General features: G+C 42.1%; 2 protein-coding genes across 2 annotated transcripts in view; one reads left to right on the top strand and one right to left on the bottom strand.

The window, feature by feature from the left end:
• Window positions 1–966: 966 nt before the first annotated feature.
• Window positions 967–23548, bottom strand: LOC109622220 (gamma-tubulin complex component 6). Its single transcript, XM_020076459.3, has 4 exons — window positions 23018–23548; window positions 21953–22937; window positions 21543–21895; window positions 967–3910 (listed from the first exon to the last, which is right to left on the bottom strand). The coding sequence occupies exons 1-4, from the start codon at window positions 23420–23422 to the stop codon at window positions 1187–1189; spliced, it is 4467 nt and encodes a 1488-aa protein (XP_019932018.3). The 5' UTR covers window positions 23423–23548; the 3' UTR covers window positions 967–1186.
• Window positions 23549–26061: 2513 nt separating this feature from the next.
• The window catches only part of LOC109622224 (probable E3 ubiquitin-protein ligase HERC2), a 27172-nt gene continuing 25382 nt past the window's right edge, over window positions 26062–27851 (top strand). The window contains exon 1 of the mRNA XM_062855494.1: window positions 26062–27014. Coding sequence (XP_062711478.1) covers window positions 26524–27014 — 491 coding nt within the window. The 5' untranslated portion in view covers window positions 26062–26523. The remainder of the gene's footprint in view (window positions 27015–27851) is intronic.

The raw sequence follows: 27851 nt of genomic DNA, 5'->3' as shown, positions 1-27851 counted from the left end.
CGGAGGAGCTTGTGTTCTTTTTATGCTTTTTCAGAAAGATGTAGATAAATGAAGGGGAATGGAGTCATCTTAAAATCCTATCTCCAACAAAAGATTAGGGGATCAGTCAGTCTCAACTTAGGTTACAACTGCGTGCTTGCCAAAACATTCAAGATTGTGTCAAGAATCAATAGATGAAGCCTAGGGAAAGTTTGCCATCCTAACATTTCTAGTTCAGGAGAATTAGGAGAGGGAAGGAATGTCAAGCAGTTTTTTGATAAGCATCTTAACGACGTGGAAAACGTAGATACGGGGGACCAAGGCGACGGAGGAAACGACTATGTCAGTACAGCAGAAAATTGAAGAGGGACAAGAAAAGTACCAGCTCCGTTCAGATGAATACATTTGATTCTTTTTATCGGACGCACGAGCGAACCCCAAGGGAAACGTTCTCTATCATTTCTGACGATGAAAACGAAGCATTCGTTTCGTACTTGATTCGATTGATGTACTATAATAGATGCCTACATTCAAGTGTGTATACATATCTTGGAACGAGCGGATTTTTTCCTGTTTTCTTTGATTAATGATAAAGGTACATTGAACGATCAGTGCGCTGGCTGGAAGGGAGCTTACTGTCCCTATCACATCAACGGGCGCGATATGGATCAAATTGCCGGTGAGAAAGTTTCAGTAGAGTGCCTTTTTATAGTATAACCACCGACGAACCGACGTGACAGCTAGAACAAATAAATTCAAATTTGTTGTCCGCGACGCCATGATGAAAAATAGCCAAACACTATCGCCACCTCTATAACGGCTCGCGATGATTTGATAGCTCGACACCGAACCCCCGTGTGTTCATATAGGAAACGGTTCGCGTCTGCGCTGATTTGACAGAAGCGATCGCTCGCTTCGGTGGTCGACCGTTAAATTTGGGGGGGACACTTTTGAATCACCACTGTCACGTCGGTTCGTCGGTGGTATAACAACTTTGCTTATCGCTATCAGTATGTAACAACAATGGTATTTACTATAAACATAGGTGGATTCAATTAGTGCCACTGTTTATCTTATCGGAAAGCACTCGATTCGAGTAGGAGCGAAAAGATCAATACAGATTAGAGAGCATCACTTACCGATCAGCAGGAAGCTAAGGAACTTGATGTGTGTCATGCACATGCGGACACACCGGCAGACAAGACAATTACTGCCCCTCCACGGGCCCATAGTAACCGTTGATGTTGATCACGCTGATAAACTCGTAGATCTCCTTCTGGTAGCCATGATCGTACATCTTGTTTCCCAAGTAGATCGTGAACTTGATCAGTTTCTCGAAGTCGCTTTCGTCGTCCAACATCTGGACGTATTTCGGGTGCACGTAGACTGAGCTGGGGTTTGATTTGTCTTGTGGTCGCCACGGTTTCGACTTCAGGTGCTTGTAGAACCGCAGAACGACCTTGAAGATATCCTCCACATTGTTGTAAAACTCAACACTTCGCTTGTTCAGCAAACAAAGAAACAGAATCCTTTTGATGTAGCTGGTATGCTTACGATAGAGATCTTCCATAGATTCAGCTGATTCCAGATCCTTGCGAAAAGTTTCCCAGGATGCCAGTAGAGCACTGCTCGTGATGTAGTTCTTCAAGGCGTTCACCAGATGGGACAACTTGTGCGAGATCAGCTGAACCCGGCTGTACTGCGGGGAGAGTAACATCTGTTTTCCGAACTGTTTGTGTGCTTCCCTGAGGAGTTGGAACGACTTTCCAAGTACGAAGCTGACTCTTCGAACCTTGACCAGATATTTGAAGATGTTGGTGTATTGTTCGATAGTTTCCGGATTCAGAATCAGGTTCAGCGGCCACTCCACTCGATAGCTCAGATTCAGCATGCTGACTACGTTCGGGTGGTAGAGATCGAAGCGTTCGGGAATCAACTCCACGTTAAACGATAACCTATCTGCGTTTTTGTCCGCTCCGGCAGCACTGGAACACAAAGCCGAGTCCAAGATCGTATGAAGAGTCTGGTAATTCAACAGCTCATCGGGACTTCTGACTTCCTCCAATATCTTGAAAATGTTGTCGCAGACATAGCAGGAGAACTCTCCATCCATCAACAGGAAATAATTCCTCAGACTCTCGAAGTGACCCAGGATGTCCAGATCGTTCAAGCACATCTTCAGAATCTCACTGTTCACCACTTCCATGTGCGCCTTCAAAGGAATGACCAACGAACTCTGCAGGAATCTCGTCACCGTCAGAACATCAAGGCTCCGCAGTTCAGAACCCGCTTCCTTAACCTCCGTCACACTACTGAGATCATCCGTCATGCTTGGCAGCTCGCAGAGATTCAAGTTACGTTTCTCCATTGCCTCGACAAACTCCCGGTAGATTTCATCATCCTCGTAACTCGTCACCGATCTTGTTTCCAAATCTGAGCTACCCTCCCGCACCAAAGGAAACTCGAAACCTTGCTTCGCTTGCAATCCCGCGGAAATCAATCCACTGTCCGGAGTTACCTGCTCCAATGTCGCAGTGTCCGGAACGCCAAATCGACTCTCGTTAAACTTCTCTTGCGCTGCCGTCGTATCCAACTTTAATCTTCCATCATCTCCTACGATCGGATTTGCGTTCACGTCCTGTGGAACATCGTTGATCACGATCATCGGCACCTGGATATCCTCGCTGATCGTATCGCTATCCACCGACATGGGCGTATCCACGAAATTCTGCGCTCCCGTCACAATGTTGAACTCACACTCTAAAATCCGACGTCGATTCTTCGCACGATCCGTTTCCAAATTCAGAAACATCTCAGGTTTCCTGTCTTTTTTAGAGCCACGATCATGATCATCAACCACCACGTTGTACTCCTGGCTCATTATCTTGATACGATTCTTCTGCAATTCCGTCAGTTCACCACTCGCTTTCACCTTGTCCTCCTCCGCTCGACTTGTGTAATCGCTTATCAATATCCGCTGTCGATTCCGATGACGTTCCTCTGTTTGATTACTGTTGACATCCACTCCAACCGCTGTTTCCTCTCCTCGCAAACCAAACTCTTCCGTCATGATTTTCCTCTTGTTTCGCTGCGCTTCGGTCAACTGCCGTAGACCACCCGCTGCCGTCTCTTTGATCGCCTCCACATTCGCATTCGCGTGATCTTCCGCCAAGTACTCGCCCAAATTCGACCCCAAAATTCGCTTCCTGTTCTGCTCACTCTCACTGATCACATCATTGCTATTCACCACATCGCTCTCCGTAATCTCCTTAACATTCTCCAACACCGTTCGATCTTCACTTTTGTCACTTACCGGACTCTTCTGCGCATCCTCATACACTGACCCCGCATCATCCTCCGTTACGCTTCCCACGCAAGACTCAAAATCGCTACTGTCCCCACCAGATCCAACACCCGACAATTGAACCTTCAATCTCTCCACCTCTCTCTCCGCCCTCTCCACCTTCTCATCCATCATCCGATTTAACTCCCTATACCCCTCCACGGCCTTCTCCCGCTCCAAGTTCTCCGCCATCAACCTTCTGTTCTCAAACTCCAGACCCTCTTGCTGATACCTTTGATCCAGCTCAACCTCCTGCCTCTTGGCCGCCAGTTTGCTCTCCCGAATCTCGTTCAACTGCTCCAGCAGTTCCTCCATCTGGCGTTCCTTCTTGCGACGGAGCTCGAGCGCTTCGGCGTCCTGATCCTGGCGCCACTGGTCCATGCTGCGCCGGAAGTTGGCCTCCACCTGGCGTAGGAACTCCTCCCGGTCGCGTTCCTTGCGTTCGTACAGCTCCCGAACCGAGAGCGACGGGCCGCAAACGTTGCGCGCCTTGGCCACATAGTGAAGCCAGCGGGCTTTCAGGCGATCGACGGCCGGGTAGGACAGGCACACCTCCAGCTTGGGGATCTTCAGCGAGAAGATGGGGTGCTGTGGGAGGGGAAACAAAGAGAGTGGAACATTAAATTTATTCGTCCGATGGGTGTTTTGTACATGGTCGCCTGTATGTAACATAGTGATTTGATTTTGATAGGTTATGGGCCCAGATAAGAAGGTGTCCAAGATAAGATATAATAAGATGATACGCGTTCAATAGGGTGCAAGGAGCATCACCCATAATGCGTTAACGAAACAGTAGACCAGAGCAGAGAACAAAAATTTAACCTTTCTTTTTAATCACGTTGGGAACAGCTCGTTAACGTAGTGCACACTGCAAAATATTTTTGCTGGTAATCAGTAAACTTTGCTGATTTTTGGCGTGCTGATTGCTTGCGTGCTTATCTTTTATCTCTAATCTCATACCTCTCATTTATCATCTCTGAAATCTTATCTCTTATTGTTTCTTTCTTTCTTTCTTTCTCGCTTTGGCGCAGACCTATCGGTCCATTTCAGCCAAGTCTTGTTTTGCATTTGACAGTAATGCCATTTATTTACGAAACGATTATGAGAGTGAAATTTGATAAAGCTCTGATTTTCAGTACCGGGATTGTTCTGGGCAAAAGCTTATTTAAGTTTATTTTTGTTTACGGTTTTAAAAATGTTTCAAACATTAACTTTAATTTCTCTCAAAAATTCGGCAATCTGTTTGACATTTTCAGTTTTATTTTCAGCAAGGATGGGTGCGATATCAGAATGGTTTGTTAAAATAGGATATTTTTGTCTATTTAAGTGAAATCTAGGGCAGTGGTGCAAAATGTATGTCAGGTTTTCGGTGGTGTGGTGCGAAATTTTCGCATTTGTCTGAATTGACGAGTTTCCAAGAATATAATCTGTCTTTGGTTGCTGTGTGTCCCGTTCTAATTCTAGATAAAATGATAGTAAGGTCTGTTGCTAAATTTACGTTTTCAAACCAGGGTTTGTGATTTATGTTTTGAGAAATCTGGAAATGATATTTTCCTTTTTCTTGTGAAATGGTCTTGCACCTTTGATTCCATATACAGTATGTTTATTTTTTGATGTTCAGTAGTAGGTCGCTTTTCGTTAATTTCAATTCTGCTACTTGATTCATATTATTTCCTAATTTAGCTATCAGGTCCACTCTATCGTCCCCTAACAGTCCAATATGTCCAGGTATCCATTGAATAATTATTGTTTAATTGTAAAGATTCATTCTGTAATTAATTTCGTTTATTAAGTAGTTTTCGGTAGTCTCTTTCTGTTTTAGTAATTCTGTTGCACTTTTTGAATCAGTTAAAATGACCGGATATTCTATATTCTTTTCTATTATGTGTTCTATGGCTTTTAGGATGGCTGCTAATTCCGCGTTCATAATCGTAAACTGAGTTTTTAGTCTACCGCTATATGAATTTTTTTCCTGACTGTCGTATACACCGTACCCTGTTCTATCATTGATCTTGGAACCGTCGGTATAAATAAGGTATTTGTCTGAGTGCTGCGATCTAAGCAAATCTAGAACCATCTGTTTTTGTGTACTAGTAGAAATATTATTTTTCGTTAAGTTTGCAATTTCTGATTTAACTATGAGATTGTTTGCAGGATCGTTAGGAATTGGTATAGCTAACTGTAGTAAATGGAAGTTATTAATGTTGGCTGTTTTTTTCTAAATAAGAACTGTGTTTTTGCGGTTCATTTGAGTGTATAAACCTATTTAAAAATTGAATTATTGGGCTACTGTTGTGATAAATATTTTTTGAAATTTCTTTTAATGCTAAATATTCTGCTCTATCTTTCAGTGGTAATTCTCCTGTTTCCGCTAGAATGACATGATTCGGTGTTGACTTTAACCTTCGCGTACCCAACGTCTATATGGCCAGACCGATTCCAAGGGACCATAAGGGCCTAGAAGGACTGTTTTCCTTTGTGATTCAACAAATCATGAAGTTTGAGGTGTCACACGGCTGATTTTGATAACAATGTGGAAATGGCCACTTTTGTCACATCCCTGGGGCACCCGGAACATTCCGGGAATGGCCAGGTCGTTCCCGAGGGATCATAAGAGCTTAGAAGGACTATTTTCCTTCACGTTTTGACAAATCATGAAGTTTGAGGTACCGCACGATTGATTTGACCAACGTTGCGGAAATGGCCAATTTGGCCACTCTCCTGGGGACATCCGGAATATTTCGGGTGTGGCCAGAACCACTCTAAGGGGTCATGGGAGCCTAAAAGGACTATTATCCTTCATGTTTCGACAAATCATGAAGTTTGAGGTGTCACACGGCTGGTTTTCACAATGTTTGAGAAATGACCACTTCCCTGAGGGCATCCGGAACATTCCGGGTATGGCCAGACCGGTCCCAAGTGGCCATAAGGGCCTAGAAGGGTTTCAACAAATCATGAAGTTTGTGGTGTCGCACGGTTGATTTTGATAATATTATGGAAATGGCCACTTTTGTCACATCCCTGGGGGCACCCGGAACATTCCGGGTATGGCTAGGCTGTTCCCGAGGGTTCTTAGGAGCGTGGAAGGACTATTTTCCATCATGTTTCGACAAATCATGAAGTTCGAGGTGCCGCGTGAATGATTCTGACAATGTTGCTGGAATGGCCACTTTTGGCACATCCCTGGGGGCACCTGGGACATTTCCGGTTCATGAGACTGCTTGATTGTGTCATTTCAAGTCAATGGTTCCTTGCAGTTATATAGTTTCTGTATTCCTGGCGTATAATATGTGCAAATTTCCAAAATAACTATAGATTCAAAGTAAAAAGCTTTCATGTGTCATTTTCCGGCCGGTCATGACCCCAACGGAATCTGGAATAACTCCGGAACGGATGGGTGAACCGGTCCCGTATGGTAGTCCTTGACAATTTGGACAAACCTGGAGCGAATGCAATTGACTTCAAAAAAATCGGTTGGGAAATGCCTTTTTCATAGCTGATTCAAGATTCGAAAATCATCCGAAATAGACGTTGCACAGTAGGAAAAATCGACCCAAAAAACGGATCTTTTAACGCCGCTGGTTTCGGTCCGTGAAGTTGACCATTTCTGACGTAAAAAAGTACTAGAAATCTAATGGTGCTAAATTCATTCACCGCACGGCACGGGAAGTGGTCCATTTTGCCCCATTTTGCCCTTTTTTCATACAAAAAGAAAATTAAAATGTACCTTCAAACAACTAACACGACTGTAGATCATTGAAAATAGCTGCAGGTATAATTAGAAGTTTATAGGAATCATAAGATTACATTAAAGATCCTTTTAAATGCTTATTTTGCCCTATATTCCCCAACAACTGTCGGATATTCACAATTTTTCCTAATTATGAATGGATTTTTTAATGTTACTGACTTAAAGTTGATTTGTTTGGCATAAACACAAAGCGGAAGATCTGTTATCACCAGAATAAGCTTCGGGAGTTGTCCAAATTGCCCCATTTTGCCCCATATTCATGAAAAAATGAGATTTTTATGTTTATATAAAAAACAAATACTGCTATGGAACGTTCAAATTAGTTTTAGGTGCAATTAGAAGCTAACAGTTATCATGCGTATATATGAAAGATATTTTCCCTATTTTATCCTACATGCCCCTAAAACTGCTGGATAATAACATATTTTGTATGATTATGTAATGTCGCTGGATGCAAAACACGAAGCCCTGGATCATTTTTGATATATACAAATGCGGTTTATCGATTAATATTACAATCATTCTCGGAATGGTATATATATAGCTGTCTATTTTACCCCAATTTGTCCTGATTTTTTTTTCAAGTAATGAATAAATTAATTTCCCTTATTAGCATTGGTACTGAAATCAATCTTATCAAAAAGACATATATATGAATTTTTCTATAATTTCAGCTTTTGATGGGGAACTAAGGGCATAATAAGCATTTTATAAAATATGCGCTAAACTGATTAAATGGGGCGTCTCAAAGCAAATTATATATATTTAAGATGCCCCATTTAATCAGTTGTGTGCATATTTAGGCATAAGGGCCACAGATTAAGATTAGGGTTAATGCTTATTATACCCTGTATTCCCCACCAAAGTCATATGTTTTAACTGTGCTTTCGATTACATTAGTTTCAGTAACAAAAGTCCATCAGTTTGGACATAAGCAAATGGGGGAAATCAATTCATTCATGAGGCGACAACAAATCAGGGCAAATTGGGGTAAAATGGACAGCTATTTGTACTCTCCCGTGAATGATTCTAAACCTTATCGATAAACCGTATTTGTATATATAAAAAATGATCTAGGATTTCATGGATTGCAACTAGTGACATTACAAAATAATAGAAAAAGTGTTATCATCCAGCAGTGTTAGGGGCATGTAGGGCAAAATAGGGAAAATATCTTTCATTTGTGCGCATGATAGCTGTTAGCTTTATATTGCAACTAAAAATAATTTCAACGTTCCATTACAGTATGTGTTTCTTATAAATGCATTTTAAATCTCATTTTTCTATGATAGTAGAGCAAAATGAGGCAAATTGGACAACTACTGAAGATGATTCTGGTGATAACAGATCTAGCGCTTCTTGTTTATGCAAAAGAAAAGAAAATCAAATCAGTAACCTTAAAGATCCATTCATAATCATGTAAAATTCACAATTTCCAGCAGTTGTTGGGGCATATGGGGCAACATAAGCATTTAAAAGAATCATTCATATATGTTTATGATTTCTATTAACCTCTAATTACACCTGCAGCTATTTTCAATGATCTACAGTCGTGTTAGTTTGAAAGTACATTTTAATTCTATTTTTGTATGAAAAAATGGCAAAATGGGCAAAATGGACCACTTCCCGTGCCGTGCGGTGAATGAATTTAGCACCATTCGATTTCTCGTACTTTTTTACGTCAGAAATAATCAACTTCACGTACCGAAACCAGCGGCGTTAAAAGATCCGTTTTTTGGGTCGATTTTTCCCACTGTGCGTTGGGTACGCGAAGGTTAAATATCTCATTGCGGTTCTGATGTATAGATGCTGAGTGGTTTCGAGTTTTGAAAAGGAAGTTTTGGATGTATCTGCTGAAATAATAAGGCCGTAATCTAAGTGAGGCTGCATTATTCTTATAATTATATTATAATATATAATAATAATAATAATATTATTAATGGAAAGGAAGTTTTTGAGTGCTTTACGGGTGTCTGAAGGACGGATACTGGTAATGTTGTGTTGTACAAACTTTAGATTCCTGAAACTGGCCATACTGAACTAGTCCGTGTAGAGGTTCCTGCTGCAACTTCCGCTTCAATTATTGATTTGATCTGATCGCTTATGTTAATTAGCAAAATGTCGGTGTCAATTGTGTCTTTACCATTTCTGGACTTTTCTGCGTGTTTGAGAATGGATTTTTGAATGGCTGTTATTTTGCTGATGATGTTGGAAAAGTTTGTCTGTTCTATTGGAGGTTGCTTAAGTTGGTTTCCTGGTTTCTTAACTGTTCCTGTTTGTGATATTTGTGGTCGAGTGTTCTGCCTTGCGTTGTTGCTGTGTGAGTCCAGTCTGTGTTGTGCCAGATTCGATTTGGGGAATTTGTTGGATGCCTCCATGAATGGGAGTCGTTCGTTTGCCATAACATATCGAACTTTGTCCTGTCGAATCCTTTCCGGACAATTCCTGTCTGTTACCTTGTGTGTCTGTTTGCATTGAATGCAGTTTGTCGGGTTTATGCAAGGGTTTACGCAATCCTGTCCCTGTCCATCTTGTTCAGAACCGCAGTTTTCACAGCGGCCCTTCGCACTCTTACAAGCATTAACTCTATGTCCGTAACGCCAACACTTCTTACACATTTTGATGGGGAAGATGTAAGCCTCCACCATCTCGCAAACTCCGTAAATCGCGACACTTTCTGGAAGTTCCTGTCCTTCTACGAATATCTTGATTGAGTACGTCGGAATCAATACCCCATCCCTCATTCTGCTTATTCTTTCGACCTTCACCACCTTCTTCTTCCCTGCTGTTTGAATGTTGTTCAGTATTTCTTCCTCCGATAAGGAGGGAGCTACGTTCCTGACCACACCTACTGATTCCTTCAACATGTTCGGCACATACACCCTGTATTTGAATTCCTCCGTTAGGAGCCTGGAGTTAATCAAATCTTCCGCCTTTTTTGGTCGATTGAAACTAACCCTGTAACACAGACAAACAGACGTAAAATTTCCATCGACAACGCTTTTAACGATCATTTTAAATTTTCCTAGTTGTGGCCTTCACAACCAGAGGCGCGCGCATCGTTTTTCTATGCGTTTGACGTTTCACACCAGCGCCTTCTGTTGACGATATTGCACACCACAGTGGTTCGTGCAACTTTCCCACCAGGTGATGGTAGTGTGAACTGGGCGATGGATTTCCATGAAAATCGTTCAAGGTGTTACGTCTGTTTGTCTGTGCCTGTAACGTCCCTGTCCTGCGAATTTCAGTTCCTCGTAGTTTTTTATTCCGATATTGTGCAGCATATTCGCGACTTCCATGGCATGCATGGGTTTGTCAGCTTGATTGATTCTTTCCAAAAAGAAAACCGTGTTCGTTGTGTTCTTAATCCAGTTGTCTCTGGTTGAGTATTTGTTCGTTTTTGGGTCCTTTTTCGTGTTCCTTTTCTTTTCCTCCCCGATTCCATGATTCATTTCCAGTTCGATTCCTTGATTTTCATTCACATTCATTTTTTCCATCTGTTTCTTTCCGGCCATTTCTTTTTTGTGTACCATTTCTGTTCCTGTGTCGATTCTGTATATTTTTAACTTTTGATTTTCAATAATTTCCTCCAACTTTCTCCTTATTCCACATCTTCGCGTTGCTACATCAGATTTACCTGGGAAAGAGTCCAGACTTACGCCATTTTGGTCCTCAAATCCCAGAAACTCGTTTTCATCAGCGCTCATCCACCAAACCTAACCTATATTTACACCACTCAGTGATGCCACATACACAGATTTACCTAGAATTACACAGATTTTTTCCCATTTTCGCCTACAGATATCTGTGATCACAGATCAAAGATTTTTAAGATTTTGAAAACTATGACAATGACTTTCGTGAAAAAAGCTCTATTATAATTTTCAGGTACTCAAATTTAAATAATAGAAATTAAATCTTCTAGTTGGATGGTCTAGGCCAAGCCTCAGGCGCATTTTTTCGACGTTCTTGTGGTTTCTGATGATCTTCAGATGCAACCTGGGAGTGTTTTGGTCAACGTTATTCTAAGAACATTTTTTTCCGTTTTTTTAAACAAATTGTTTGAAAATATTCGATTTTGGAGACATTAACCGATCACAGATTTTTACTAAGATTTTCTGAAATTTCCTACAGATGAAAAAGATTTTTTTGACCAAAATCACAGATGAAAACCGGAAAAAAGGTGGCAACACTCACCACTTACCTCTAAAAATACAATAAAACTGTTTTTTTTTTCTCTCAGATTACCGAATTTAAGGATAATATAAAATTAATGGAACTTAAAAAAAAACTTAACTCGAAACTTAAATTAACTATTTACACCATAAACTAATCCTTCACTTCCAATCGAGAAATATCAAATTCCTTCAACCAAAAAACCGCGTCTTCGCGAAACAAGCTCAAACAAGACCAGCTTTCACTTTCCGATGTTGCTGCTTTGAACGTTGGCGCGAGAATGTCTTATTGTTTCTGTTGCACCGTATTCGATCCCCTGTACTGCCGTGAATCGCAAGTCAGTCCCATATGTAAAAAGTAGGCATTGAGAAAATGGACTCTGAAGTTTTTAAATTCGATTTCTATGTAAAATTTCAAAAAATCGCCATAAATTGAACACTTCTGCGATCATCGTGAAACTTTCACAAATTGTTTCAAACATGAAAACGTAACTGCGAAAAATATAAAAGTGGCTGAAACAGTGTTGGGTTTTGCACTGCAGGGTACTCAAGTTCGTAATGGGACTGACTTGCGATTACTTTTCATTATGGGACAATCTAACTTGGTGTTGTTTTTCGATTTTACTGAACAAACTATATATTTTTATTCACGCAGCTGAAAGATCCTCCGAAGAAAGATCGAAAACTGCCATTAGCTCAATATTGCCCAAAATGCAGATGGGACTGACTTGCGATTCACGGCAGTGCAGAAATGTCAAATTTCCCATGAGAGTGAGCAGGTTAGCACCAAAACACGGCGCAAAGTAAAAGACAAAAGAAATTTGACAGCATATACTGTGTGTGAACAGGCTAATTGATTCGTTTCGCAGCTAAAACTTTCAGCGTCGGTTACACATTTTAGGATGGTGCATAGAATAATTCGTTTGTTTACTCGCTACTTCCTTGATGATTGACGTGTGAACACACATTTCAAACTACTATATATTTGCACGGTAGTCTATAAAGCAAACAAAGAGACAATACAGTCAACTTTCGTTCGTTGCACTAAGCTCTTAGGGCCGATTTCTTCACCCTGGCTCTCATATTTCATATCTCATATCTCATCTCTCATATCTCTTATCTCTCACCCCTCATCTCTCATCTTTAACCTTTCATCTCTCATATCTCATATCTTATCTCTTATCCCTCATCTCTTATCACTCTACTTCCATCTCTCAACTCTCATTTCTCATCCATCATCTTTCATCTCCCATCTCTCATGTCTCACATCCCTCTCGCATCTTTCACCTTTCATCTCTCATTATCAACCTCTCCATGGGCGTAGCCAGAGGGGGCATGGGAGGGTGTGCCCCCCCCCCTGGCCGGCAGATTTTTTCTTGAAATTTGAGCCCAATCGAGATTATTAATAATTCAGAGTTCCAGAAATAGTTATCTCAAGAAATAAAGTATTCTAATAATTTAGGATTTTATTCAAAATTATCAAACTTGTTTTCCTCGAAACCCACATAAAATTTCGTCAATTACTTCTCTAAGAGCACCCCTTCGATATATTTTCCGGATATGCCGGAACCGGTTCCGGCAGGAAACAGAAAGACTCTCTAGGACCTCATGCTGCTATAGAATGTAGTAACTCAAAATTAATGGATTTTCTCTAGTATTCAATTTAAGCAAAAGCGCTAAAAAACCTGGGACACAGACAAACAGACGTAACACCTAGAACAATTTTCGTGAATATCCATCGCCCAGCTCACACTATTATCACCTGGTGGAAATGTTTCACGCTACACTGAGTTGTGCAATATCGTCAACAGAAGGCGCTAGTGTGAAATGTCAAACGCAAAGAAAAGCGATGCGCGCGCCTCTGGTTGTGAAAGCTACAACTATGAAGATTCAAAATTATCGTTAAAAAAGTGGTCGATGGAAATTTCTGTTTGTCTGTGCCTGGGATTTCTTCATAAATTCCTCCAGGTATTTCAGCAGGAGCTTCTTCAGGAACTCCTCAAGGGACTTCTCCGGGAATTTCTCCTTCGTGAACGACTTGCAGGGTTCCCATAGTGACCGTTTCAGAGCTTTCTCCCATAAACGCAGACACTTTTGCAAGGATGCATCAACAAAGGGATCTCAACATCTACACCGGTCTAATAACTGGACACTGCCCCTGCAGATACCATCTACAAAAGATCGGAGCAATCCAAACCTCAAATTGCCGCTTCTGTGACGAGGAGAGGGAAACATCAGAACACATCCTCTGCTATTGCAGTGCACTCACTCAACGTAGGTTCAAAGTTCTCAGCAAGCCCTTTTTAGGGCCTGCTGACATATGGATCTTATCTCCCAAGGACGTGGTTGGCTTCATAAAGCTAGTCTCGCCAGAATGGGGGAGTCACATACTGTAACTCAGGATCTCTATTCATCAATAATAGATGGTCTTGAGTTCAGTCGATACCAAGGTATCTCAGTGACAAATATGTTACTGAGATAACTTGCGTACCTCACAGCAAAAGGGTATATCACAATAGTTCTAAAATCTGGACGCAGTGATCTTCACCCAACAAACGAGAGTAAGGATGCATCAGAGAATTTCTCCAGAAATTTTCCCATAGCTTCCAACCGTGATTTCATCGTAGACTCTGCAAGAGATTCATTCAAGAATTTCTCTAGGAACGTTACCAGAAATTCCTTCGGGCATTTCTTCTGCATATCTTTAGAGTGATTGTTCCAGTGTTATTATTTTTTTTTTTTTTGAGGATTCCTTCAGGATTTTCGCCCGGCATTCATTTATTTCTTTTATCCAGATTTCTGCAGGTACTCCTTTAGAGATTTTTTAAGTTTTTCTCCATAAGAGTTCCGCTAGAGATTGCTCCAATAATTCTATCTGGAATTATTCGAAGTATATCTGGTTGATTTTTTCCACAAATTCTCTTAAAAAATTCCACCAGAAATTGTTAAAAAAATATCCCAGAAAATCCGTCAAAATTTGATAAATACAAAAAAATTTTTGGGAGATTTTTTCAGATTCATACAGAAATTCTTCTAGGAATTCGATTAGAAAGCTCTCCTGGAATTTCCTAAGAAATTCCTCATGGGATTGCTTTAGGGATTCTTCCTAGGGTTTCTTCATAAAATCTTCAGGGATTTACTCGAAAATTGTTCTAGGATTCTTTTAGGAACAACTTCAGGGATTATTTCCACGAACTCTTCTGCGGATTCCTTCAGGATTTTTCCAATGAATTTCGTCAGTACATCCTTCTGAATTTGTTTTTTTTTTCAGAAAATCCGCCTAGGATTCCTTTAGGAATACCTCCTGGGTTTCCTCCAGGCATCCTTCTCGGGATTCCTTCAGAAATTCTTTCAGGAATTGCTCCGAAGATAATTCAAAAAAATCTTCCGGGAATTTCTGAAAGTATTCCTCCAGGAATTCCTGCAAGGATCCCTCCAAGAATTGTTTTAGAGATTTCTCCAGGAGTTTTTACAGGCATGTCTCCAGGAATTTCTCTAGGGGTTCCTCCTACAGAGATTCCCTAAGTAATTACTCTAGGGAATCCTCTAGGGTCTAGGCATTTATCCAGGTATTATTTCATGAATTTCTTGAGGGATTCTTCAGAAGATTTTGTCCAGAAATTTCTCCAGGGATTCTTCCAAGCATTCCTTCAGGCATTCCGCCGAAGATTTACCCAGGGATTCCTCTATGGTTTCCTCCAAGGCATTCTTCAGTGATGCCTGCCGGAGCTCCCCCAGGAATACGTCCCAGAATTAATTGAAGAATTCCTCCATGAATTCGTCCAGGGATTCCACCAGAGATTTCTCCAGAATTTCATTCAGGTATTCCTACAGGAATTTCTCCAGGTTTTCCTCCAGGAGTCCCTTTAGGGATTCGTCCAGGAATTCCTCAAGGTATTTATGTCGGAATTCCTCCAGGAGGAATTCCTCAAAGCATTCCCTCAAGATTTCATCCAGGGTTTCCCCCATAGACTTCTCCAGAAATTACATCAAGAATTTCTTCAAAACTTCCAACAACAATCCATTAACCTTCTTCGTGCATTAGCTTGCGCGCACCTCGCTGACCTAGTGCACGTTTAGGGGTCATAATGACCCTAACACACGAAGAGGGTTAAGCAATTTCTTCAGTAATTCTTTCAGGAATACCTTTAGGTATTCCTCCAGGATTTCCTCTAGGAACGCATCCAGGGGATCCTCCAAGGATTCCTACAAGAATTCCTTCAGGAATTCCTCCAGGTATACCTTACTGCATTCCAAAAGAAATTGCTACAGCGATTTCTCCAGGAATTTTCCCAAGAAATCCTCCGGGGATGCCTTCGGATATTCATTCAGGAATTCCCCCAGAAGTTCCTCAACAAACTCTTGTTAGGATTCCTTCAGGAATTGTCCAAGAATTCCTTCTGCGATTTCTTCAGTTCTTCCTCCAAGGATTCATCCAGAAATTCCTGCATAGATTCCCCTAGGAATTCCTCCAAAATATCCTCCAGGGCGTCCTCCGAGAATTTTTGCATGGAGCCCTACAGGGATTTCTCCTGACGTTCCTCAAGAAGTTCTAACAGGCATATCATCAGGAGTTCCTTCAGTGTGATGAACTGCCATAATGTTAACCCGGGAGCGGTCGCGTCGTGTACTAAGTAAACGCACCATGAAAAATGCACGCTTGTGGTACACAGCGTGAGCGCGGCGTCGCTGCAGGTAGTCAAAGACGCGACTACTCGAGGGTTAAAATTCATGAAATAAATAAGGAATTTTTCTTGGAATTGCTACAAGGCTTCCTCCAGGCATTCCTTCAGAGATTCCTTTAGGAATTACTCTAGAAAATCCTTTAGGGATTTCCCCATGAAATTCTCCAGGCTTTCGTCCCGAAATTCCTCCAGGGCTTTCTCTAGTGATTCCTGCAGATATTACCCCTAGAGTACACCCCAGAATTTATTAAAGAATTCCTCCAGCCATTTCTCCAGAGCTACCTACACGCGTTCCTACGGGAATTCCCCTAGGCATTCCTTCAGGAGTACCTCTAGGCATTCCTCCAGGAAGAACTCCTCCAAGAATTTCCTTACGTATTCCCCCACAAAATTTTACAACAATTCCTTCAGCATTTTCTCCAGGAACTTCTCCAAGAATTCCTGCAGAAATATCTCCAGACAATCCTCATGGCAGTTCCTTCAGAAATTTCTACAGCAATCCCTCCATGAGTTTCCCCAGAAAATCCTGCAGGGATGCCTTTACAAATTCTCTCCTGGAAGCCCTCCAAGATTTTTTCCTGGAAATCTTGCAGTAATTCCTCCAGAAATTCATCCAAGAATTTCTCCTCCAGGGATTCCTCCAAGAAATCCCCCAAGGATTCCTCTAGAGATTCCTCCAAGGATTTTTCTTGAAATTCCTCTGGGAGTTTCTGTAAGAATCCCTCCAAGCATTTCTCCAGGCAAGCTTCCAGACATTCCTCCAGGCCCTCCAGGCATTTCGCGATAAGTTCTTCCGAAAATTGATTCACGGATTCCTCCAAGAATTTCTCCAGGAATTCCTCCCGGAATTTATACAGGAATCCCTCCAGTGATTCCTCCAGGAATTGCTTCAGGGATTCCTGCAGAACTTCCTCCAAGAATTTATCCAGAAATTACTTTAGAAATTTCTCAAGTGATTTCTTCAGAAACACCTTCACGGATGCTTCCCAGAATTTCTTCGGGAATTCAATCAGAGATTCCTAAAGGAATTCTTTCAGGGATTGCACCAGGTATTTCTCCAGGAATTGCTTTAGGGATTTCACCAGGAATTCCTCCAAGAATTTATCCAGAAATTTCTCTTGGTATTCCTTTAAGGATTCCTTCAGAAACTCCTCCAAGGATTTCTCCCGGAATTTCATTGGGAATTCATCTAGGGATTCTTCCAGGACTTCCTCCAGGGATTCCTCTAGGGGTTCCTTCGGGGGTACTCCAGGGATTCCTTTATAGATTTCTCCAGTATTTCCTTCAGGGATTTTTTCAGAAATTCCTTCAGGAATCCCTTCTTGTATTCCTTCAAGGACTCCTCCAGGGATTACTGCAGGAATTCCTCCAAGGATTGCTCCGGGAATTTCTCTTGTGATTTCTTCAGAAGTTCCTCTCGAGGTCTCTTCAAAAATTTATCCAGGGATTCGCTCAGATATTTCAGAAACCCTTCCATCATCTTTTTCAGGGATTCATCGAAAAATTATGTAGGAATGTCTGAAGACTTTTTTAAATTACTTCAAGGATTTCTAGAGCAACTGCTCCAGCGATTAGTATTGGAATTCTTTAAGATGATTTGAGAGTGATGCGAACAGGTGGCAGGAACTTCTCCAAGAAATCACAATTTTCTAGAGCTCATCCACAGATTTGCTCAAGAATGCTCCCTGCAGCTCCTGCAAATGAATTCCTTCAGAGATTCGTCCTGCGATTCTGTCTGGAATATATCCTGAGATTCTTTTTTTTTTCTCCAAGAAAAGTTTCATTTACATATTTATGGATTTCTTCAGGAACTCCTCTAGAGTTTCCTCTAGGAGTTTTTTCAGTGATTTTTTGAGTGTTTCTTTTGAAAGTTCTTCAGGAATTCTACCAAAAAAATGTCAATGGATTCCTTCAACAATTCTCCCTGGAATTTCGAAAGGGTTTCCTCCAGCGATTGCTTTAGGACTTATCCTAGGATTCCAGGGATTTTTTCGGGAATCCCACCAGCAGTTTCTTCGGCAGTTTACTCAGGGATTATATCAGAAATTCTTACAATATTTTTTTTCCAGAATTTTTTTAGGCATTTCTCGATGGAATGCTTCGGGAATTCATCCAAGAAAGACTTTTTTGAAATTCTCCTAGTGATTCTTCCCGGAATTAATTTTGGGGATGCACCAGGAATTTCATCTAGACAATTCAACGATATTTCCCAAGGATTTTATTATTTGAAAGTTCTCCGGAAATACTTTCAGGAAATTCTTCAAGAACTTCTTCGGGGATTCTCTTCAGGAATTCTTAGAGGAATACCTAGAGGGTTTTCTCCGGTAATAGTTTCAAGGCTTTTACGAAAATACTTTCAAGAATTCTTCTGAAGATTCTTCCGGGAATACGTCAATTGACATTTCTATGGAATTATTCTCTGTCTGAGATGAATATATTCAACGTATAAAACTATCTTTGGGAAAATTTTGACAAGTGCATCCAAACAATACCATTGAAGGTTCAATAATAGAGGAATACCGATTTAGGACTTCAAGATTACTGAAAAGCGTGGAAGAACTGGTTGAAAGAACTCCAATTTGTCATGGAAGACATTGTGAAAAACCTTTAATAAAATTATGAAGGAAATCATGAAGACAATCCTGGGTTAGTCCAGGTTAGTCCTAAAAAAAAGTTCATCATTTCCAAAACACTCCAGCTATTTTTTTACTAAAGTTTGGTAGGTAGATATTACCCAAAAAAAAATATGAGCTCCTCGATCCTCGATTGTCCAGAAATTGGCCAGCACTACCAGCACTTCGCTAATTAATGTAGAACAGGCGAGCTTATTTCAACGCATCGTACACAATACAGCAGCGTGACTGCTGAAGGATCAAATAGATACCTTTAAAATGTAATGTCATTATATTCATTTTTATCGTGTTACGTTTGGTTATAAAAACTAATAGATATAAATTTTCTAAGGGTGTTCGCCCCTCCCTGATCAAAAAGCTGGCTACGCCCTTGAACCTCACTCATCTTTCATCTCTCATCTCTTTCTCATTACCAATGAATTTGATGAAATATCCATCTGCTTGCTTTCTATAGATAAGCTTCAGATCTTGCAATCCCTGCAAATACCGCAAAATGCGCTATGCGGGCTATTCAATGCGCTTTTCGTGGATGGATACAGGACTGGCGAACCAATTTTCTGACCGCGCCAGGAAGTGGAGACCTCTTACTAACTCACGGGACGGAACGTTCTGCACCTGCCTTCGTTCTTCTGCGGTGCAAGGGCTTATCTGCTTCGTCAGATTGATTGAGGTTCGGCGGATTCGCTACTGGACAATAGTCTTCCAAGCGGAAACCTTGGCGGAAACGTTCTTGTTGTTGAAGATAGTGCTCTTGGTCCAAGCACACGTTGTTTTTTTGCCACGTCACTCGAAATTCGATGACTTTGAGGCCAATCGTTTTCTTTGCTCAAAACCTTCCGCTACAAGTTGTTTCTTCAATTCGTTCATCCACTGCTAGCTGTTTGAGATTATCAGAAGCTCGTTGACATACAAGGCCACAATCAGGATCGTATCACTCTCAATACAGTCGGAGACACACGTGTCAAACAACTATGATCGTTTCAGTTGAAACCACTTCAGTTCTTCATCAAGATCCTATAGGATATATATTTAGCGACCGGTAACGGTTACCTTCGTCAGGTGAACTGAAGGGAAAGTTCATTTTCAGTGGTTTACGTGATTTTTCACGTGGCAATGACGTTTGGATTATTCTGAGTGTAGTTCCAAATTTTGCTGGCTTGTTTCAGTCCGCATAACATTTTCTTTAACAAGCACACGCTTCACGGACATCTAGAGTTGACGAAACGGACGAAACCCTCCGGCTGCTGCATGTAAATAGCTTCCTCTCACAGTTAAACTTCAGAAGCGTGATTACTGCATCCATCTGGTAAATCTTCAGGCCAAAACTAGCGGCTAACGACATCAATTAGCGGATGGTAGCATACAGGATCACGGGCGAATACGTCTCTTCAAAGTCGACGCCCTTGACTTGAGAGTATCCTTTGATCACGAGACAATCCTTGTACCCTTCGGTAGATCCGTCACCTTATACACTCACTTGCAGTGGAATACTTTCCTTCCTTGTGGCAGATCGTATTACGAAAAAAAATGAAGCACTACAAATGCACATTAAAATATGACATCTTGTAGTGGAGCCTTACAAATGCGTAATAAATTGGGACATCACACTTGGACAAACACAACACAGAACATAAATTTTGCCCTGTTATCCAGTGGATAACAATTTCCGATGACAGGATGACGAGGTTTCATGTATTGATGTGGGTCCATCAGTCAATCCTGTAATCGTATTTTCTCTGGCAGGTTGCCTTTCGTTCACAGTATTAGTTGCTTTCGTAGCTGAGTTTTGTCTAGGAATTTCTAATCCTGAGGGGCACCCCGATTCGGGTTTCATCACTAGAGCTCTATAACTTGAAGTCTGTGCCAGGAAAAGGTTTACATCTCTAGTACTTAACCACGGCCCGAAATGGCCTGAATGTTGGCAATCGAAATAGGATTGCCGGCCTCTATTCTGCCAGAGCCCTATAAATGTGCATTAATTCTAGGGTAATATTTACAAGTTAAAATAGCACATTTAACACAAAAATAAAACTTGTAATAATCGATGAGTTTTAGGGTGTGCATGAATTCGCTTCTTGGAACTGTCTGTGGCTCGTCATCGCCACTCGCTTCGCATAAATGCAGAAGTTGGGAAGACACATGTTCAATCCCTGATTTTCAAAATCGAGTAGGTGCGACAGATCAGAACGCTTAACTATGAACTTATCCTCGGAGGTAGCGGGTAGACGTTTTGTCAGAATACCGACGTGGGACGCCCTTGTCCCTGCTTCTGCTCAGAATCGCTTTCACAGTTCGGCATCGTAAGCATGCTTTTGGCGCTCTCCACCAACGTTCATCCTTCTACCATCTAGCTCTCAACGTCCTCTAATCAGCCAGAAATCATCCAATTGACCCGTATCGCCTGTCGTTCCCATGGAACATGTCTTCCATTGTAGCCGATACATCCTTTTATGGAACACGTACTGCGGCTCCGTGGCCTTTGCAACAGATCCTTCTCCAGGTCGACACATACTATGAAACATGCTTCTAGGCCCATAACCTGATGTCAACGAATCTACTTTCCAAACCCGCTCTTGTCACCCGATTTACTGACAGTAAATATGTGTCTTCAGATTGCTGCAATATCTGGTCCAGCTTTTTGTGCCAGACTCGACTGAACACTGTTTCAGTCCGCACTACATTCTGGAATTTTCCAGGACCATGACCATGCTTTGCGTGGATCCGATTCTGTTAGCTAGCATCTCCTACTCTGCCTTATCTGAATTCTGGTGGGTTAACCATATCTTAAAGCGAACTTGTAGATTTTTTCTTAACATTTTTGAAATTTGAAGGACTTTTCCTTGAGTTTTGAAAAACTATTCTTGAATATTCGAACTCTTTGGGCCCATAACCTACTGGTACACCAATTACTGGGATTGGCAATGGCAATGCTTATAAAAACTACTAATTCGTTCTCTAATTCCGACAGATACTCACCGATTTCCGGAACGCCTTCAGCAGCATGGTGTACTTCCCGCATAGCAATATATCCTCCTCGAACCCCTTCAGGAACCCCGGCACCGCCTGGCGTCGAATCAGGAAAGCCTTGTCGAAAAAGTGTTTCGTCCTGGGCCGGTAGTGATCCACAAAGTAGATGAACAACTCTCCGCTGGAATCACCCAGCTGACCACCGAAAAGCCACTGCTGAAACAGTAGGAAATACGCGTTGCAACAGTGCTTCAGGATGTGCAGGAGGAAGGTCGAAATATCCGAGCTGGTGATGTGAATGATCTCCTTGTAGAGGTGATCCAGGAAAACCGATCCGGTGGGGAAGTCCTTATCGCTTTCGTCTAGAATATAAGAAATTGTTGGATTGAAGATAATTATGGTCAAGAATAAAAACTTACGATTGGGATGTATCCCGCAGAATTTGGCCAACGCTAAGATTTGCTTCCTCATCGGGTCCGTTTTCCGCTGCAACTGCAGCAACGACTTCCCATCGTAACAGGTGACCACGACCCGGAAGCAACTCAGGATCCGTTCTACGCAGTCGCAAAACGCTTTGAACACGAATCCATCCAGAATCATTGCATAGTTGTAGGGATTCTTCTTAGTCATCTTGTGCAACCGTCGGAAGCAGGTTCCCAGCTCTAGAAACTGGTCCACCACAGCTCGGATCGTTACCGGAGAAACCCCATCGACCGTGAAATTCCCCACCATCCGAAATCGATTGTCTCCATCGTACTCGAAGCACCGGGAACTGAATCCGGTAATCAGGAACTTGACGTCATGCAGGAAGTCCTCATTCCGTACTATCCGAATTTCATCCAGCTTCTGGAAGCGCGTCGTTTTTAGCGATTTCAAACGCAGAACCGAGTCACACTCGGACGCAAACGGACGTTCCACCGGAACGAGTCTATTTCCCAAGTTTTCCCAATTGAAATTGAAGATCTGCTCCCTAGGAACACTGACCGGCACTGCTGATCCCGCTGATGCCGACACCTTCCTCGGTTCACCCTCAACCGGAATGATCTCAAAACTGGTCAGCAACTGCTCATCGTCTTCCAGATCCACTCCCTTCATCATATTGTACCGAAACGGCCCTTGATAGCCGTCCAGCTCCGCCATCGGGTCGCTAAAATAGCTCGTTTCAACCTGGGGTGGCAAATTTGGTCCCTTCTTGGAAGCTCTTTCATCCGTCTTCTCCAACAAGTTGCATATATTCTCCGAAAAGACCATCCGGGCAGGCTTCAAACAGTACGGATTGGAAGACTTTCCCCCTCTTTGGCCGCTGTCGATACTGGGCGGTTCCGCACGGAAGTCCTCCGGTTGAAAGATCGGATACGGACCCAGCTGCGTCGATGGCATCATGTCTCCCGGGAGGGAACCGATCTGTAATAATGTAAAAGAAAGAAATTCATGTCTGGTTCATGCTCTGGAGTTTGGAGAAATACTGAAGACGACAAACTCACCTCTTCGCCTCGATCCCAACCATCAGGAACCGAGTCCCTAAGCATCAGCATAAACTGCAAGACTTCCTTCCGCTCCAACAACTCCTTCCGTGCACTTGCTCCGTCCATCTCCAACTCGTCCAGTAGCAACTGGAACCGCTCACAGCGGCGCTTCTGGAACCTGTACCGCGCTCTTAGCTGCATGTGGAACAGCTGACAGTGCAGCATTTCGATCGGTTCCTCCTCAATGAGCCGCCGTTCCAGCGCACTATCGCCATTTCCGACGGCCGAACGCTTCCCCAGCAAAATCCCAAATGCTACGGATTTGCACCGTTTTAGCGCCGTTTCGGAAGTCTTACCACTCGTATCGCGAGCCAACGTCTGCACCAGCTCGCCAATCAACGCGTTAACACTTTCCGAAGACATTTTCGCACCTCGCGAGAAGAATAATATCGATTTTTCACTTTTGGTGCTCTGGTATTTACATCGTACGCGTTCAAGTTCGAGGTCTCGCTTGAAAAACGATGGAATCTGCAAAGAAAAAAGGCGCAAAGAGGAATACGCAGAAAATGACAGTTGAAAAACAAAAACAAATCGTGCAGCCGGCAGCGGCTCTCGGTCGAAATCGGTAAAAAACGATCAAAGCGGCATTGACACACGCAGGGGTGTGCTTCATCCTGCTGCCTAACTTTTCAATGCGACGAAAATCACCAGGAGCGTAAGATTGAGCTTAAAGAGCGTCACCCGCATAAACGATAACCATAAGATTTGCTTAACCACCCATTCGGGATACAGTTCGAACAGTATGCGGTATTGTTGAACCGTCTACATTACGGTCCGTTTATTGTTTAGGTTTATTAGGGCACTCACTCAACGAAAAAAACTAGCGAAATTCATCGAAATACCTTATGATTTTTTGCTATAACTAAAGCTTATGGATGCCAAAAGAAAACCTTATGAAAATTGATTGATGAAAAAAGCAAAAAAAAAAAAAATCTTTAAATAATGCAGGCTGGATTCGATCCATGAACGTCGAGATCACCGAGCCCATGTTATATCCACACGACTACCAACGCTTAAGAATACTATGTTGCTAAGCATAAATAAAAGCCAAGCTGTGAAACGTCTTTACGTCATAGAGCGATCTTATGAAATTCATCCGAATCATTATAAATGATTTGAAGGCCGTTTCATAAGTTGAGCCCTGTTGAGCCTTATGGAAATCTTAAGGTTATTTGGCTGAGAGCTTGATCACTTCTTCATCAACTCTTTCTTTTTCAAACAAATGCACCGATTGTGATAATATCGTAAACAATTCTAGATTGAGTTCAAATAAGGGCGAAAGTAACATGAGAGAGTTCTCTCCATCGACTCTCTCTTCTGCAAATTAAAGTCAGGTCAAACATTTCAATAGGTCCTATCTGCATTTGAGAGGCTCTCTTTGTTCACTTTCTCTTTCAATTATTGCAATGTAATGGTATACTTTTCAACTATTTTTGCAGTACAAATTAAAAGACATTTGTTTTGACCATCGTTCAATGCAAGGAGACAATCCAAATACAAATAAACAACTGATATATTAACGAAGGAGAGGGAAACCAAAGAGATCCTCTCTTCTGCAGATAGGAACTTTAGACATGTTTGGCCTGAAGTGACAAGATGCAAATTCAATCAAACCTTTTTACACCTAGACGCTAGTTTGCATCGCAACCTAGTGATTTATGACCTAAAAGTGCAACCATACTTGCATCTTGTCATTTTAATTTGAAGAAGAGAGAATCGATGAAGAGAACTCGCTCATGTTACCTTCGCCCATATTTAAACTCAATCTAGAAAAACGTAATCAAGATTTTTTCACAATAAACGCGTTAATTTACTGAAAACATTCGACTTTCGTTACCATGGAAGTGATTTATGGCTCCTTCATAAGGACCTGAGTGTCGCGGACTGACTCAATATGCTCTCTATGCGGGAGCCAAACATTGGGAGCCAAACATTGAAGATAGAGGTTATGTTACACCTTTTTTAACCTGCGTGCTTGATTGAAGAGTATTGTTATCTAGATGCTGCGGATATAACCAAAACTGTTGTTACGATATCTCCATTTGCCACTGTCAATCCATTGGAAGGCGAGGAGAAGGATAAACATTGTTTTGAACCTATTTTAGCTAATTTTGTAACAACTATCCATCAAAATTTCCATCGCGAATGGAAAATAATAAACTTTGAAGACGAGAACAAAATTGGAATAATGGTGGATTGATCATGTTTACCATTTCCGAACAGCGTCGCGACGGCGTGTTTGACAACCGCGCTGAGAGTGGTGTTTGCAAGAAAATTGAGCGCTCGTGCGTGTTTACAAGCTGTGTGCCGGGAGTGTGTTGGTGTGTGTTAGCTAGCTTGAAAAATAAAACCGTTTCTATTCGCAGCACCTAGATAAGGACGTATAAGTAATAAAATAAAACACCGCGATTATTCGGTACATACGCCATATAACTTTTTTTTTGCTTTTGCCTATATTTATTTGCTCAAAGCTAAACGAAAAACATTGTACGCCGTCCATAAATTATGTAACACTCTAGGGGGAGGGGGGAGTGTGGCCAAGCGTTACGATCCATACAAAAAAATTAGGATTTTCATACAAAAAAAAGCGTTACGGAGGGGGAGAAGAAGTAAAAAATGTCGATTTTGGCGTTACGTAATAAATGGATGCAGCCTTGTTTTACTAAATAAGAGTAACTTAAGAAGTTTCTGTTGCAATCGACAACTCATGTTTTGCAATTTTGTTACTTAGGACCTAATCAAATCGCCATATTCTGATTTTTCTCGAAAGGCATAAGTAAAAACCAGGAGAAGGTGACTGTCAATAAAATAAATTTGTTTGTTCCAGTGAACATCCGCCCTTATCATAAAGTACGCTCGTTTTTCCACCCCTAACGGCCACTTCAAACTCAAAACGATAAAAAGTCAATCAGCTGATCGGCAAATCACCACAACAGAAGCCCCTCGTTTGCCGGCAACTGTCAAATTGCCCCCACCGAATCCACGGAATCCACACGTCTCTGCCCGCGATGTCAAAGGTGGAAAATTTGGAAAATTGCGAAAGGAAACGGGAGACGAAAAAACTTTCAACCAGTTGTGAAAAAGTGAAAATTAACCCGGAAAAGTGCCCCGATTCGGACTGTGTCGCGTCGCAAACGGAAGCCCGCGTGCTTCTGCACCTGCGGAAAGTGGATTCGTACGGCAAACGATGGAATCCAGCCGGAAAAGTGCATTTTTCTTCGGTTCATAATACAGAGAGTGGGGGAGAAAATCTGAGTGTTTCCTCCTGCAGCTGCCCTCCATCATCCATATTCCAATCGTGCACCACACAGTTTGTTCATTATCGTCGTGTCTGGGAGGAAGGCATCAGAGAAAATAAAGTAGTGCAAGGCATAACCAGTAAAAATAACAAAAGCGCAGTGTTTGGGGCGAGTGGATTAGTGTGAAGTTGTTTCTCATTGACGGGTGAGTGCGGAAGTTTGGCTATGAGTGGTTTTGGATCGTCCATCGGTACCGACTTGCACTTCCGGTCGCTTCCGTATCTGGACAACAAGTGGGTGAAGGCGGATGTCGGAACGGCTCTGCGATGTTCGGAAGATTTGGCCAATTTGTGGAACCACTTGGTGCAGGATGAGGAGGTGGTCACTTGCCGGCCGCAGACGTCGGTTAACGCCCATGGGGATGTGGCCTATGCTCGGCCGGATGGGAAATACTACTGTGGCCAGCAGGTGCTAAATTGCACCTGCTGCAAGGGAGTTTGCAGTGCGACGTCCAACTGTTGCTGCCCGGGCTGCCAGGTTTTGGAGGTAGAAGAGGGGCCAGTGAAGAAGTCGTCCGGATCGGGGGCAAGTCCTCAGCAACATCAGCAGCAGCAGAATCAGAACATGCACGAAGGGAGCTGTTCCGGGACTATTCTGGATTCATGGCTGTGGAGTCCGATACCAAGTAAGTCGATATTATATATTACGCCTATCACGTTTTCCGGATAACCATATCCCCGAAGATAAATCAATTGATTCTATAACTCAACCTGGAATTCAATCTGAATTCTTTTCAGAAATTTCCACTAGGATTACTTCTGGATTATTGTCGGAGTTTCTACCGGCATTCTTTCAGGACTCGTCCAGTAATTTCATCCAAGATTCCCCCAGAAGTTCCCATTCGGATTTCTGCCAGAATCCGCCAGAAACTCCTTTCTAGATTCCTCCAGGGTTTCTCTAGGTTTCCTTCCAGTATGCTTCTAGGAATTTCTTCCGAGGTTCCTCCAGGAATTCAGAGAATTCACCAGGATTTAGAACTTCCTTCAGGGATTCCTCTTGGAATGAGTGTAATCAGTCTCGTACCTTTTAATTCCGCCTTATGTTGCTTATCCTTTGACAGATACGCGTATTTCGACTACCACTTGTAATCTTCCTCATTGTCAGTTATCCACTGAGGACTTACAAGTGGTAGTCGAAATACGCGTATCTGTCAAAGGATAAGCAACATAGGGCGGAATTAACCGTTATGTGTCCGACAAAATTTTTGCTTTTTTCTACACCGTGCTTTTTAAATGGGCGCTGGGTATCCGGGTACCCTGTCGGCCACATAAGGGTTAAAAGGTACGGAACTGATTACACTCATTCGAAGAGGGTATTCTGCTTAGAGGGTTCGAAAAGTCGGTACAAGATTCCTCTTGGAGTTTAGTCTGCGATTCCTCCAGTGAATGTGTTTAGATTTTTTGTGGGATTCCAAGAGAAAAAGGGGAGGGAACTGAAGGAAACACAGGAGAAATTCCTGGAGCAGATCCTTAACCGTTATGTGGCCAGCAAAC

This window comes from Aedes albopictus, chromosome 3 (assembly GCF_035046485.1).
Source record: "Aedes albopictus strain Foshan chromosome 3, AalbF5, whole genome shotgun sequence".
Taxonomy (NCBI): Eukaryota; Metazoa; Arthropoda; class Insecta; order Diptera; family Culicidae; genus Aedes; species Aedes albopictus.
The sequence above is the reverse complement of the archived record's forward strand: the minus strand, read 5'-3'. Positions and strand labels throughout refer to the sequence as shown.